Here is a 14,716-nt window from a genome sequence, read left to right as displayed (position 1 = left end):
CATTGATTTGAAGGACATATAAGAAACAAGTCGTCTTATGTTTTTATTTTATAGATTATGCATTAAAGGCAGTTTACAAAAACATGCATACTGTCTAAATGCACAAAACAGTGCTATTGATTAGACGATAGCCAGTAAACTAACACTGAACTAAAAATGTAATATTTGAAGAGTTCACATGAAAAAGCCTCTCAAGTGCTGTCTCAGGTTTTCTTCTAAAATGACCTGTTTAGTTTCAGTAGATTACATTTTAATGGCAGTGAGTAGGTTGTTTTCATTGCTATTAAAGTGAAATAACTGAACATAAACATAGCAGCCTGAGAAAAATGCTAATTTCAGAAGAAAATTTCAGATGACACCTAGAGGCTTTTGCATCTATTCATTTGTTTAGATAAAGCTTTCTAATTGTTTTTTGTTTTAAATAATTACCAAAATAATTCAGAGTGTATTAAATGATTTAACATATAATAGTATATGGATGAATCTGATCAGCCAAGAATATGTCTGGGCCATATTTACCTCAAAGACTAAAGAAAAAGACATTTAATGCTGATTGAATTGTCAGTAAAATTACACATTACAATGCAGTTATCTAAACAAAAAAGGCTTAAATTTGTATGCAAAACAGTATATATATATATATATATATATATATATATATTGTATATATTTAATTGTGGCGTGAAATGTGACCAGTGAATTGTGAGATTCAGTTGTTATGGATTCTGATTCATACAAACCTTAAATATCTAAACCAGAATTTAATTTTGTTTCTCTTTAGTAAAAACACACAAAGTGTCTGTATAGATGAAGTATCAAGATCACAGAATAGTTTCAGTGTGGTTTGTAATGACCTTCAGTGGTATATTGTGATTAAGGCTCATATATCTGGTGGTTGTGTGGGTTATTATGCAGTGTTTTTTTAGATTAGCTGTGTGCGGGTGTGATGGAGTCGTCAGGCCCAAGCACAGCCACTCCAGAGTTTGATGTGTACGGGGCGATGGACTGGAAGGACGGAGTGGGAACACTGCCTGGCAGCGAACTCAAGGTTAGCAAATACATATAGACCTTTATTAAATGACAAAAAATGATTCCCTTTTGATTTAGTCATTGCTTTGGGAATATCCCTTCCTCCAAATGCTACTGAAGCCTAATTGAATCACGCCAGTGAAACTGGCCAATGGTGTTGATATATAATGTCAATATGAGGAGCTCCCACTTTATATAAGTCAGCGCTTGTACGTCATCCATTCAGAATCTTTTCCTTCAGCCAGCCTTCTGTGAGAAGCAAGAAGCCTATCAACAAGACTACTCATCGTGATTTACACATTGCAGCGGACACACCTTTTCTTCTCCTGCTGTGTTCCGGTGAGCTTCCAGTGAGCTTCGGACAACAAGGATGACTTGCGATTGCCTCTCCTGTGTAGATCCAATTGAATATGAGCCTCCATCGTCCAAGGCGATGAACTTGCCCATCTAGCCCTGCCGCTGTCTTACTCTGCAGCCTCTTTCGATCTTCTGATGTGGATCTGTCAGGGTCAGGTTACGAGCCTGCACACTCCTCACCCACCTGCTGCAGGTCCCCTTCCAGTATGCTTTATGACCACTGATCTCCGCCCCCTCCCCCAGTGCTCAAGATGTTGTGTCCATGGGGGGCGCTGAAGAGGAGGATTATGCCATTTCAGTGGCATAGTCTGTGAGAGAGAAGTGTTCCAACAGCCCGCTGGATTACACTTTACCCCATGGCAGTGATGCGGGCGACCTCCATCATACTGATGTATAGCTCCTGCGTGTCCTTTCCAGTGCAGTTGATGAGCCGTCTGGGCAAGTGGTAACTCCAGTCGGACAGTGGCTGAAAGGACACCCTGTAGAGGGCTGTCCCCTTTTTCCCCAAGGTGCATGACAAGATAGTGAAGTTGTAGAATGTGCTGCTCACCAGTCCAGTACACAACCCAGGTTCCTTCCTCCTGTCATCTGTGGATGGCACTGACCAAGTGGGGTATGTTAAACTCACTTTGCCCTGGCCCTCTGAGCTATGAATGTGACAGCTCGAGCAATTGGCCACAACATGGGAAATCTTGTGGTGCTATATTGTCACCTGTGGCTTACTCTGAGCAAGTTAAAGGACTCGACAAGTTAAAAACATCCCTTCTGGATGAACACGTGAATCCCTCAGGTCTCTTCAGAGCAATGGTGAAGACATTCACGGAGCGCTTCGTCGAGGTTCAGAAACAGTTGAAGGCCATTAGCAATGTCCTGCCATAGCACGCTGCGTGAACCCGCCTTTGCATTACTCCTCCTCCCCAGCGCAGCGTGTGGGAAGACCGCATGCCTCTTCTGCTGCTGTTCGGCATTAATATGAGCCGATGGTGAATGCTCGAAGAGCGAGAGGCCCTGCCTTGACAGATACGGCAGGCCATCAGCAGCGGAATCAAAGCCGCAATCTTGATGCTGCAAAAGTTGAAAAAAATACAAAACTCACCTCAAAATCAGAGCAATTTTCCTCCTCTCACTTCTCTCTCCTCCATCACTCACTCTCACACTTGTTTGTTATTAAACTTCCCGGCCCCCCAACGGCAAGTTATGCATAGTGGTGGGCAGTCTGCCTCGCCCACTGTCACAGTTCACAGAAGCGTGCCAGGCACTGCCAGGGGTATCAGAGTGGGTTATGAAATACCCTATAATGTTCAATAAAGAACAGCTACACTCTTCAGTTCTTCTGCAGGCTGCCCAGTTTCAATGGTGTGTTAATGTCCACTCTACTGGAGCAGAATGCCTCAGTTCTGCAAGAGGAAATACATAGCCTCCTCGCAAAACGCGCTGTAGAGACAGTGCCCCTTGCAGATCATAAGAGTGGCTTCTTTTTTGGTACCAAAGAAAGACGGCAGACTTTGCCAAATCTTGGACCGCTGAATCGCACTGACACAAATCCTCTCACACATCTGATTGGTTTATCTCTGTGGACATAAAGGATGCTTGTCTTCACATTCAGGTAGCCCCTCGCCACAGGCATTTCCTGAATTTGCATTTGAGGGGATAGCATACTAATTCATGGTCCTACCCTTGGGTTTATCCCTGGTGCATGGATGCTGCTCTCTCGACTCTGAAGCAGAGTGGACTGCACATCCTGAACTATCTCAATGATTGGCCAGTCTTAGCCCAGTTAGACCGACATGCTCAGTCTCCTCGCTCATCTTCAGAGCTTAGGGCTTACTGTGAATATGCAAAAGAGCATGCTGGTATAGAGCCAGAACATCTCCTTTTTATGAGGGGAGCTGAATTCAATCAATATGCGGGTGGTCTATCGGAGGAGTGCTCACAAAAACTGATCAGCTCTCTCCAAGACTTAAAATAAGGGCACTCTCCCTCACTGAAATGCTTTCATAGGACGTTAAACCAAAGGGCTGCCGCCTCGACAGTGTGCAAACTAAAAGAGAAAGACTGTTATGACAGATGCATCAAGCAGGGGCTTGGGAGCTGTATGCGACAGCTGTACACTTAGCGCTGAGTGTTTCTCCCGGACATTCTCCACCATCACTTACTCATCTGGATGGACAACATGACGGTGGAAGCATTTATTAATCACCAAGGGGATGTGAGCTTGTGCTTGGCAAGCTGGCCAAAAGTACTCAAGTATGCCTTTCCTACAGTGAAACTTCTGCTTTGCGTGCTTTGCGATATCAGAGAGGACAGAAAATCTGTTTTGTTAGTGGCACCGAAATGGCCCAATCTGCCGTGGTTCCCAGAACTAGTGAAGATGCTGGATATATTCAACTGCCTAATACGAATAGTTTTTGCCTTCCTTCAAGAGTGATTTGATATTGGTTGCACACCATTCACATCGAAAGTGTATGTGACATCATTCCATGCGCACGTCAATAATCCGCTTTCCTTGCACTTGCCTCTGTTAAGCAAGTTGGCGACCTGCAGGTGCTGTCAATTGATGACTCGTTTATTGAATCCAGGCTCTCTGAGCAGCTATTTGCATGCTTTGGAGGGTGCACAAAAGGCCTGCCTGTATCCAAGCAAAGGCTGTCACACTGGTTCATCGACGTAATTGCTTTGGCTGTAAGGGCGTGGAATGCCCTATAGGCGTTTGGGACCACTCAACCCGTGGACTCGCATCCTCATGGGCCTGGGCAAATGGCATATCTATTTAGGACATTTGCATGGTGGCAGGCTGGTCATCACCCAGCACTTCACAAGGTTTTATAACCTGTCGCTTGCCTCACGTGTGCTGACAGCTAGAGCAGCGCACATGCCTACTTAGCCATAGTCTCATAGCCTCATATGATCATAGCCTCAGTTATGATCTGAGCTGCTTGCCTCAGTGATTTCTATTAGGTCGTATACACCCCTGTACCACCAAATCAATGCTGTCCCTATCAGCTTATCACATTGTTATGATATAGATCATCTCGTCTTTAGGACATGATCACCATCATACTCCGCTTATTTGAGCACTGATATGGCCATTGCATCATAATACATAATATCATTGAATTTAACAAACTTCTACTAATCTATATGTGATGGCGCTGGAGCCGCCGCCATTTCACATTCTCCGTTTCACTATTGTTAACTCCTTCCCTGGTGTGATGTGGCATCATCTAGTTGTCGTGCCCCCCTTGACTTTTACATGGTTCGTCTAGGTCCTGTAGATTGGACTGTTTACCAAGAGTGCCAATATCATTCTCACTCTCAATACGGTTCCATACCTAAAACTAGGCATACTAAGTGGAGCCAGGATCCATCGCTATGACACAGCGGGAATTTATACATTCCCAAAGCAATGTAGAAGTAACCGAATTGAGAGGGAACGCTCTCGGTTACTCACGTAAACTCAGTCCACTGAGATGAGGGAATGAGACATTGTTCTTATTGCAGTGTCACATTGCTCAGGATCTTAGAATGCCAAGTTGCTTCAGTCAAGATTCTGAATTCATGACGTACAAGCGCTGCCTTATATAGAGTTGGAGCCCCTCATATTTAACATGCTTGAATGCCATTAGCCATTTTCTGATTCTGATTGGCATGATTCAGTAAGGCTTCAGTAGTATTTGGAGGAAGGGATATTCCCAAAGCAATGTCTCGTTCCCTCATCTCAGGGAACCAAGGTTACATGAGTAACCTGAGAAAGTTTTCTTACTTAATATTTGTCTGGTTTTCTAGTACAAATATCTAAACATTCTTGAATCAAGATGCATTAACTTGACTGGTAAAATGGTCTTGTTTTAAAAAAATAAAAAATCGAATTATTTTAGTTTTTGCTTAAAACGAGCAGAAATATCTGCCGATGGATTAAGAAAAGTACTCTTAATTCAAAGGCTAAACAAGATTATTTTTCTTACCCCATTGGCAGATATTAGATGGATGAGCTGGTTACCCGTTACATGTCTCCTCTCTGTTTCTGCATTTGTGTTAATTTTTCAGTAATGCTTGTGCATTTCATTATTTTTACCAGTTTTTGGAACACTTTTGTCACCTACCTGTGTGTGTCTGCGGATCATTCTTAGATTGCGGGCGCTGGTTGAGTGCTTTTGACGGCGAGTTGGGGGATCTGTTGCTCTTTTGCTGATCTGGTGTCTGGTTGGACATCGTCTTTGTGTAGCTGCACGCGGACTAATAGTCCTGTGCTGTGTGTTGGCTGTCCTGATGTTTACCGGAAGACCTCCGTTCATCTTCTGAACACAGTTTAAAATGTTTTAGATTTAGTCCAAGAGCTTTCTGTCCCTCCATTGAAAGTGGGTGTATGGTATACTGTCCATGGTTAGAAAGGTAATAAAGACATCTTCAAAGTAGTCCATGTGACATCAGAGGGTCAGTTAGAATTTTTTGAATCATCGAAAATACATTTTGGTCCAAAAATAGCAAAAACTACGACTTTATTCAGCATTGTCTTCTCATCCGTGTCTGTTGTGAGCGAGTTCAAAAAACTGCAGTTTAGTGATATCTGGTTCACGAACGAATCACTCGATGTAACCGGATCTTCTTGAACCAGTTCACCAAATCGAACTGAATCGTTTTAAACGGTTCGCATCTCCAATAAGCATTAATCCACAAATGACTTAAGCTGTTAACTTTTTTAATGTGGCTGACACTCCCTCTGAGTTCAAACAAACCAATATCCCGGAGTAATTCATTTACTCAAACAGTACACTGACTGAACTGCTGTGAAGAGAGAACTGAAGATGAACACCGAGCCCAACCAGATAACGAATGAACGATTGACTCATTCTCGAGTCAAGAACCGGTTGCATCGGTTTCGGATCACCAGTAGGGATGGGAAGTTGATGATAGTGATGGGAACTAATTGTTCTCCAGTTAACTTGGCATCTGTTGCATTCACCTGCCTTAGGTCCCTCTTTCCTCTCCTTCCAGATGATACAAGAGACCGAGGAACTTGGGAAATTGCTCAACCTGGAAATTCATAAATCTACTGAATGAACTAGATCCATATTTTTAAGGAAGTCAGTTTATATTATTGCAGTGCCTATCACTTGTATTTTTAATCTCTCTCTCTCACTTTTTAAAGGGGGTGATAACTCAGATCTAAATCGTTACAGACCCATTTCCATTTTGACCTGTCTCTATAAAATATTAGAGAAGTTGATCAACAAGCAGCTTATGCACCATTTGGAGACTTAAGATGTTCTTAATCAGGTTCAGTCTGGCTTCAGATCAGTCATATTTGTATCACAACTACACTTAAAGTTCTCAATGACATTATACACGCAATTGACAACAAAGAATATTGTGTAGCTGCATTCATTGATCTGGCAAAGGTGTTTGACTCTGTTGACCATGAAATTTTGCTAGATAGGCTAAGAGATATAGGACTCTCTGAGAGCTGTCTGGCTTGGTTCAAGAGTTACTGTTTTGGTCGTTCACAATCAGTAAGGGAGGAGGGGTTTCAGTCAGATCCCCTGCTCTTATTTAAAAAGGGGTCCCACAAGGAAGCCTATTGGGCCCTTTACTTTTTAATATTTATATTAATAATGTATTGTTGAATATCTGCCTATAATGTTCTCATTGGATGGCTCTGAGATTGATTATGTTGAATGCTACAAATATCTTGGTATCTGGCTTGATAGCAAATTGTAATTTGAAACTCACATAAATGTTCTGCTCAAAAAGGTTAAATCTTGTATTGGTTTTCTTTATCGTAACAAATCTTCTTTTACACATTCTTCAAAACAGCTTTCGGTTAAAATGACAGTGCTTCTAATTTTTTTTATTATGGAGATGTAGTTTATAGGTCTGCTTCAAAAACTCATTATTTATCACGCTGCAATCCGCTTTGTGACTGGAGCTTCATTTAACACTCACCATTGCCACTTGTATTCCTTATTGAACTGAGCTTTTCTTCATTCTCAGACAAATTCATTGGTTTCTGTTCATTTATAAAACTCTTATCGGGAAAACTCTATTATATTTACAGTCACTTCTTGATATTCATAATACAAGTCGTAATATGCACTCTAGTAGTTTAATTAATTTCAGCATACCTAAAGTTCATACCTCCTCTTCATTGCTCTTATCAGAAACAAAGCAAAAACTAACAATATTTTGATTTCTTAAATTTTTTATAAAACAAGACTTAAAGTCATTTTACCTGTCAAGTAAATGCTTCTTGATTCAAGAAAAATACAAAGTAAGAGAGCTATTTTTGCAGTGTATGTACAACCCGAATTCCGGAAAAGTTGGGACGTTTTTTAAATTTTAATAAAATGAAAACTAAAAGACTTTCAAATCACATGAGCCAATATTTTATTCACAATAGAACATAGATAACATAGCAAATGTTTAAACTGAGAAAGTTTACAATTTTATGCACAAAATGAGCTCATTTCAATTTTGATTTCTGCTACAGGTCTCAAAATAGTTGGGACGGGGCACGTTTACCATGGTGTAGCATCTCCTTTTCTTTTCAAAACAGTTTGAAGACGTCTGGGCATTGAGGCTATGAGTTGCTGGAGTTTTGCTGTTGGAATTTGGTCCCATTCTTGCCTTTTATAGATTTCCAGCTGCTGAAGAGTTCGTGGTCGTCTTTGACGTATTTTTCGTTTAATGATGCGCCAAATGTTCTCTATAGGTGAAAGATCTGGACTGCAGGCAGGCCAGGTTAGCACCCGGACTCTTCTACGACGAAGCCATGCTGTTGTAATAGCTGCAGTATGTGGTTTTGCATTGTCCTGCTGAAATAAACAAGGCCTTCCCTGAAATAGACGTTGTTTGGAGGGAAGCATATGTTGCTCTAAAACCTTTATATACCTTTCAGCATTCACAGAGCCTTCCAAAATAATGCAACTTGCCCATACCGTATGCACTTATGCACCCCCATACCAGCAGAGATGCTGGCTTTTGAACTGAACGCTGATAACATGCTGGAAGGTCTCCCTCCTCTTTAGCCCGGAGGACACGGCATCCGTGATTTCCAACAAGAATGTCAAATTTGGACTTGTCTGACCATAAAACACTATTCCACTTTGAAATAGTCCATTTTAAATGAGCCTTGGCCCACAGGACACGACGGCGCTTCTGGACCATGTTCACATATGGCTTCCTTTTTGCATGATAGAGCTTTAGTTGGCATCTGCTGATGGCACGGCGGATTGTGTTTAGCGACAGTGGTTTCTGAAAGTATTCCTGGGCCCATTTAGTAATGTCATTGACACAATCATGCCGATGAGTGATGCAGTGTTGTCTGAGAGCCCGAAGACCACGGGCATCCAATAAAGGTCTCCGGCCTTGTCCCTAACGCACAGAGATTTCTCCAGTTTCTCTGAATCTTTTGATGATGTTATGCACTGTAGATGATGAGATTTGCAAAGCCTTTGCAATTTGACGTTGAGGAACATTGTTTTTAAAGTTTTCCACAATTTTTTTACGCAGTCTTTCACAGATTGGAGAGCCTCTGCCCATCTTTACTTCTGAGAGACTCTGCTTCTCTAAGACAAAGCTTTTATAGCTAATCATGTTACAGACCTGATATCAATTAACTAGATGTTCTCCCAGCTTAATCTTTTCAAAACTGCTAGCTTTTTTAGCCATTTGTTGCCCCCGTGCCAACTTTTTTGAGACCTGTAGCAGGCATTAAATTTTAAATGAGCTAATTAAGTGGATAAAAGTGTAAAATTTCTCAGTTTAAACATTTGCTACGTTATCTATGTTCTATTGTGAATAAAATATTGGCTCATGTGATTTGAAATTCCTTTAGTTTTCATTTTATTAAAATTTAAAAAACGTCCCAACTTTTCCGGAATTCGGGTTGTATAAACACAAGATATGCATTAAATGGTTATGTTGTTTTAATGATGGTCATCTGGTGGGAGTGTGTAGGTTAGTCGTGTACATTCAGCATTGCAGACAGTGTGTAAGAGTCTCCGTTATGTGTGTTTTAGTTCCGGGTGAATGAGTTTGGGGTCCTGGAGGTCATAACGGATGAGATGGAGGAGGAGAGGGGCAAGAAAGCTCATGCCACCACCACATGGAGCGTCCCCACTGCACAAGAGGGTAAACACAATCATACGCTCCTGTTTGGGTTCAGAACGCTCCCTTCACTCTGAGCTTCTAGGTAGTGCTACACAACATCCCATAGACGTACACTGGAGATTTCTGTGATTTTCACTTCATTGTGCTCATAAAGTGGTAAAAATGGTTGGATATTAGTCTGACTCAGACTGCTTCAGAAATAATTGGTTGTGATCTTCCCACTATTGATGAGGTCTACAGAAAAAAGGTCTAACAATCCTTGAAGTTCCCTTACATCCAGCCAGACAGCTCTTTACGCCTCTTTCTTCAGGCAGACGCCTTAGAGCAATTAAAACTAAGTCTACACATTTTCTGGACAGCACTTATTGTGGGATTGTGCATGCTCTTAATTCCTCTGGTATCTAAGCATCTGCATTTCACTCTTTGTAATTGATATGAAATATATTTAAAGATGTATTTATGCATTTATATATGTTTTAATATATATTATTACTATTGTTGAATGTTGATGAGCTCTCCAAGTAAATTCTGAACAAGTAGCCTGCTATGGTAATACATTAATAAATAAGTGGGCTGAAATGAACTGTGAGATTGCAAAGAATTTCCATCGACCATCTTTTCTTTATTACACAGTAGCATAATTTAACGGCAGAGACTGAATCAGAATGGAGTCAAATGAAAAGAGAAAAGCCTCATTTTCACTGCCGTTACAGCTGATCATATTAGTGCAAGTGAACAGATCAAGCGTTCACTACGATACGGTCACAATACAATCACCAGAAATAATGTTCAGTTAAAGTAAAAACACAAAAATGGAAACCTGCTATTGTTACTACTTCTGCCTGGTTTAAAGCACATAAATGAGTTTTGTTGTTAGAAATAAATGTATTATGGTTGATTTGGTGATGTTAAATAATATTTTTGACTTGCCAAATACTATTTTTTTCAGCAAATATGATGCTGAATGCATGTAAAAAAAAAAAAAAAAAAAAAAACTTGAGCTTACTTGCAGTAAAACAAGTATTAAACCAGTAGTTTACTGTGAAAGCACACAAAGAGGTTTTTCCTAAACGGTACAATATATATAACAAGTAAAATAACTTCATAATGAATAAGTTCATCAAGTTGTTAATAAAAAGGGTTAAGCAAATTGTAAAACAAAATTACTTGCTGTTTCTTTATAATTCTTTGTCAAATTTAATAGCAAGATACAAAATAAAAATGTAGAAGGAAACTAGCTTACACATAAAATTTCATTTTAATAACCTAAAAAATATTGAAATAGTACCCTTGCAAGTATACAAGTATACAATGCTATTTCTCTTCCAGCTTTATTTGACCCCCTTAACTCTAGCACTCTCTGTTCTAATTCTATTCTCTAAATAAACTTGCCCCTTTTAATCTAATCATATACTAACTGATATATGAAAAAATAATACTAGCTTCTCGATTCTGTTTGTATTCCATCTATTTATTTTCTTTTCATTTATTATACAATTAACAAAAAAAAGGTCTCTAACACTAGAGTGCTCTATTCTTTTTCTATTCTATCTGTTTTCTTTTTATGTATTATATTATTTAAAAGCTCTTGCTCTGTGTACTGTGTTAAGCTAACTGAGACTTGTTATAGCATTAATATATCATTGCTCTGTTGATGTTTTGATTGCTTCTGTTGTTCTCATTTGTAAGTCGCTTTGGATGAAAGCATCTGCTAAATGACTGAAATTAAGTGTATACTACTAGTATGCTAATTTTAAAATAATCACTACATAAAGGTAGTTGGAATGTATGCTCATTTTTTTATGTTTTTTTATTTTGTTGAATAAAATGTCCTTTTTGTAAGAGTACTGACACTGACTGACAGTGGAGCAGGTGCAGATGATATTACTGATGTCCACGGCTATTGATCGACTGATTATTTAATCAAAATTTGTGTTGATTTTCCTCAGCTCTCTCCGAGGGGCCGGTCCCAAAGAAGGAGACGTGGGCCCAGCGAGGCCTGGTGTGTGTCCGCTGTAACAGGAAGGGCTCGGTGGTGGACTTCCTGTCTAACGGGCTCCACTGCAGCGAGCGCTGTCTGCAGCAGGAGCAGCAAGAGTAAGTCCTGCACTGCCACTGATCACAGTGTAAGTGATGAGCGGAGCGAGTGTTAAATGTGTAGAGCGTGTGTGTCGTTCTGCAGCGTTTGAATAAGGAACTAATTCGTATCTTTTCATTTTTAGAGAAATATCTGATTTACTCTTTCTCCTGTCCCAGTGATGAGAGAAATCAGGAGCAAGTTGCAAAGGCACTTCCTCCTGAGGCTTATTCATTTCACTTTTGGTGTGAAAGGGCCTTTACAGATGACAAAAATAGAACTTCTGTGTTTTTGTTATTAAAAAAACAAACAAATAAGCAAAGCCCAGCCCAACCAGTAATGCTAAAGTAACGTAAAATGTTGCTAGTTAAAAAGTAACTCAATTTGTTACTTTTACCTGGAGTAATGCAATTTTTGTAAAACATTACTTTTAAAAGTAACTTTTCACCAGCACTGCACTAAAAGTGATCAGATGTGCCATTTTCACCTGCTGGACCAGAAAACCTGATGAACCCAATTAAAATAACACTAAAAGTCCATTATATTCCACCAGTTACACTACTCTTGCTCTGAACACTGTCACTTACTGTCTTCTGGTGACACTGTGAAAACTGTGAAAACCGCCCCTCTCACAGTGTGTGCAGGTTTCAGTTCAGGGTTTCTGAGGGTCCCATACAAATATATAAACATCCTTAATTCAAGATACGTTTACTTAAGATGCAAAATGAAGATATGAAGTTTTGTTTTCTGAGTAACTGAACAAACTGAAGTGAATTTATGCCTAAAACAGGAAACAAATATCTGTCCATGGAATAATGAAAACTTGTTTTCCCTGTGAATGAAGATGATTTTTCTAAGCCCTCTGGCAGATATTTGTTCTTTTTTTAATCATAAACCTTCTTTATTTTGGTCAGTTTCTCTTAAAAGAAGACTTCTTTTGTTTTTCTTTCTACACTGAAAACCAGACAGAAATACTGGGGAACAGCTTGTGCTGTGACTGAAGGAGCATTAAAAGTTAGAAAGGTACAGCAAAAGTTATTTGCATTTTCTAGTATTTGTGAGCAGAGCTCCTCAAGCCGTGAGCAGTATGGCTTTCAGAGCATGTGTTCATAGAAAGGGTCCGCTTGAGTGCAGTGTATTGTTGTAAACACAAGGTTCTCGGTATTTGAAAAGAGAAATGTGGAAACTTTAATATCCAAGCATGGAAAAGACAAGGAAATAATTATGCATTTAGCAGACGCTTTTTTATCCAAAGCGACTTACATTGCATTTAGGCTAACAATATTCTCCTAACATGTGCTCCCTGGGATTTGAACCCCCAGCAATGCTGTACCACTTGAGCTACAGGAACACTGTTCCTTGTGAATTAAAAATATCCTGCTTCTGTTCTGCTCTAAATATATTAATATTGGCTACACACTGCTGATAATAACATCCGTTTGTTCATTACTCCGTCTGACCAATTGAATGGTCTCTGTAATTGAGTTTCAGTAATTAGGGGCCAAGCACTGAAGGTGCATTGGAATCTATTGAATCAGTTATTGCTGCTCTTCTTCTTCCGCTCTGAAGTCTATGGCATCCCACAGACATGTGTTGTTAAAAGTTATGAAATTTGGCACACAGATAGAGGACAGTCTGAACATAAACCACACCAAATTTGATTAACATGATTAATTTCATGAAAATTGAAACATATCATCTTTAGACCATGGAAGATGATCAGGCGAACTGTTTTTGAATGACACTAAGGAATTTGTTACCAAAGTAGATGTGAGACTATATCACTGCACTGATTTAAATCCATTTCAGCACAGTGCCACCTGTTGGTCAAGAGATTTAATTATATTAAAATTATATGGCTGGTTTCTTTACAATTTGGAGCAGCAAGACGAGTCGAATGTTACCAAATTTTCCCATCGGCTATTTTGAATAAAAAATGTTTTATGCATGCATTGGCGTATTGTTGTGAAACTCGCTATGTGTTTTTGCCACCATACCATAAAGAACTTAAAAAGTTCAGTTCATTCCATAATCGGCCAAACTTCCTGTCTGCCATTTTGATTTATGTTGAAAATCTACTTTTTCAAACTTCTCCAGACCGCTGGTCTGATTTTCACCTAATTTAACCCAAATCATCTTCAGACCATGCCGGCAACAGTTATGGATTATGTGTCGATATGAGAAACGATTTCCTTTACCGCATCGACCAATTTGATTCATGATGCCAAACTGCATCTGAGTCTGTATCTTTGACATACTGACACCAAACATAATGTGCTATCGCATCGCACTGACACGCCACATTAATTTGACTACAGCACCACCTATTGGTCAAAATTGATAATCGTGTTACTAGTGAATAAATTTACCCATAGGAAAAATGTACTGCTCAGTGCTTGCTCCTCTAAAGCTCAGGAGGTTTAGATGATATTCTCATATGTCTCTCATTTTAGCATCAACAGCATTTCAGATGTTTCTCCTAACATCCCTTAGGTTAAATAGAACTAGACACAAATGAGACATGAAAAGTATTTGAGAAAATAAGAGTCAAAACTGAGCATGTGGCGGAAGAAACATGTCTCTTTATTGTCTCTATCAAGACTCCATTATAGGAATATTTTATTGCTCAGTGGATGCTTTTTCAAACCTCAGGAGACTTCGTTGTGATTCTCATATATGTCTCATTTTAGTATCAATAGTGTTTCAGATGTCTCTTGTACAACTGAGACATGAGAAAGTTCTGAAAGAAAGGAATCCAAAAGGACAATCATGTGAGAAACACGGGAGACGTTTTATTGTCTTGCTGTAATCTCTTGCAAGACTCCAATATAAAAAAAAATTATTGCTCAGTGGTTGCAACAGGGTTTTTCACCTTTAAACACTGCAGTGTTGCTATAAAGCTTGTCATGTTGTGTATTTCAGACAATCTTCATGGTTTCTTTCTGATCATCCAGTCAGTTTATTCAAGAATTTATGAAACCAGTTAGCTTTATAAGATTTCAGGGTGTGATTTGCACCAAATGTATGTAACATACTGTTAATCATGAATATAGACTGTTGTTCAGCTTCATTAGCCAACTATTATTGTTAAGATAAACAAGTTAACATAATTTGTTGGGGACTTCAGTGAAGGTTTGTTTGATT

At 39.4% G+C, this 14,716-nt stretch overlaps 1 protein-coding gene across 2 annotated transcripts in view; it reads left to right on the top strand.

The window, feature by feature from the left end:
* Positions 1–14,716, top strand: part of LOC132107149 (lethal(3)malignant brain tumor-like protein 3) — a 78,638-nt gene that overhangs the window by 1,547 nt on the left and 62,375 nt on the right. The window contains exons 2-4 of one of the 2 annotated variants that reach the window (XM_059513378.1): positions 927–1,048; positions 9,405–9,516; positions 11,445–11,592. In XM_059513378.1, coding sequence (XP_059369361.1) covers positions 947–1,048; positions 9,405–9,516; positions 11,445–11,592 — 362 coding nt within the window. In that variant the 5' untranslated portion in view covers positions 927–946. The remainder of the gene's footprint in view (positions 1–926; positions 1,049–9,404; positions 9,517–11,444; positions 11,593–14,716) is intronic. The other variant, XM_059513379.1, reaches the window with a different exon arrangement.

The sequence above is a fragment of the Carassius carassius genome, chromosome 27 (genome assembly GCF_963082965.1).
Source record: "Carassius carassius chromosome 27, fCarCar2.1, whole genome shotgun sequence".
In the NCBI taxonomy this organism is placed as follows: domain Eukaryota; kingdom Metazoa; phylum Chordata; class Actinopteri; order Cypriniformes; family Cyprinidae; genus Carassius; species Carassius carassius.
This window is presented reverse-complemented; position numbering and strand designations above follow the sequence as displayed.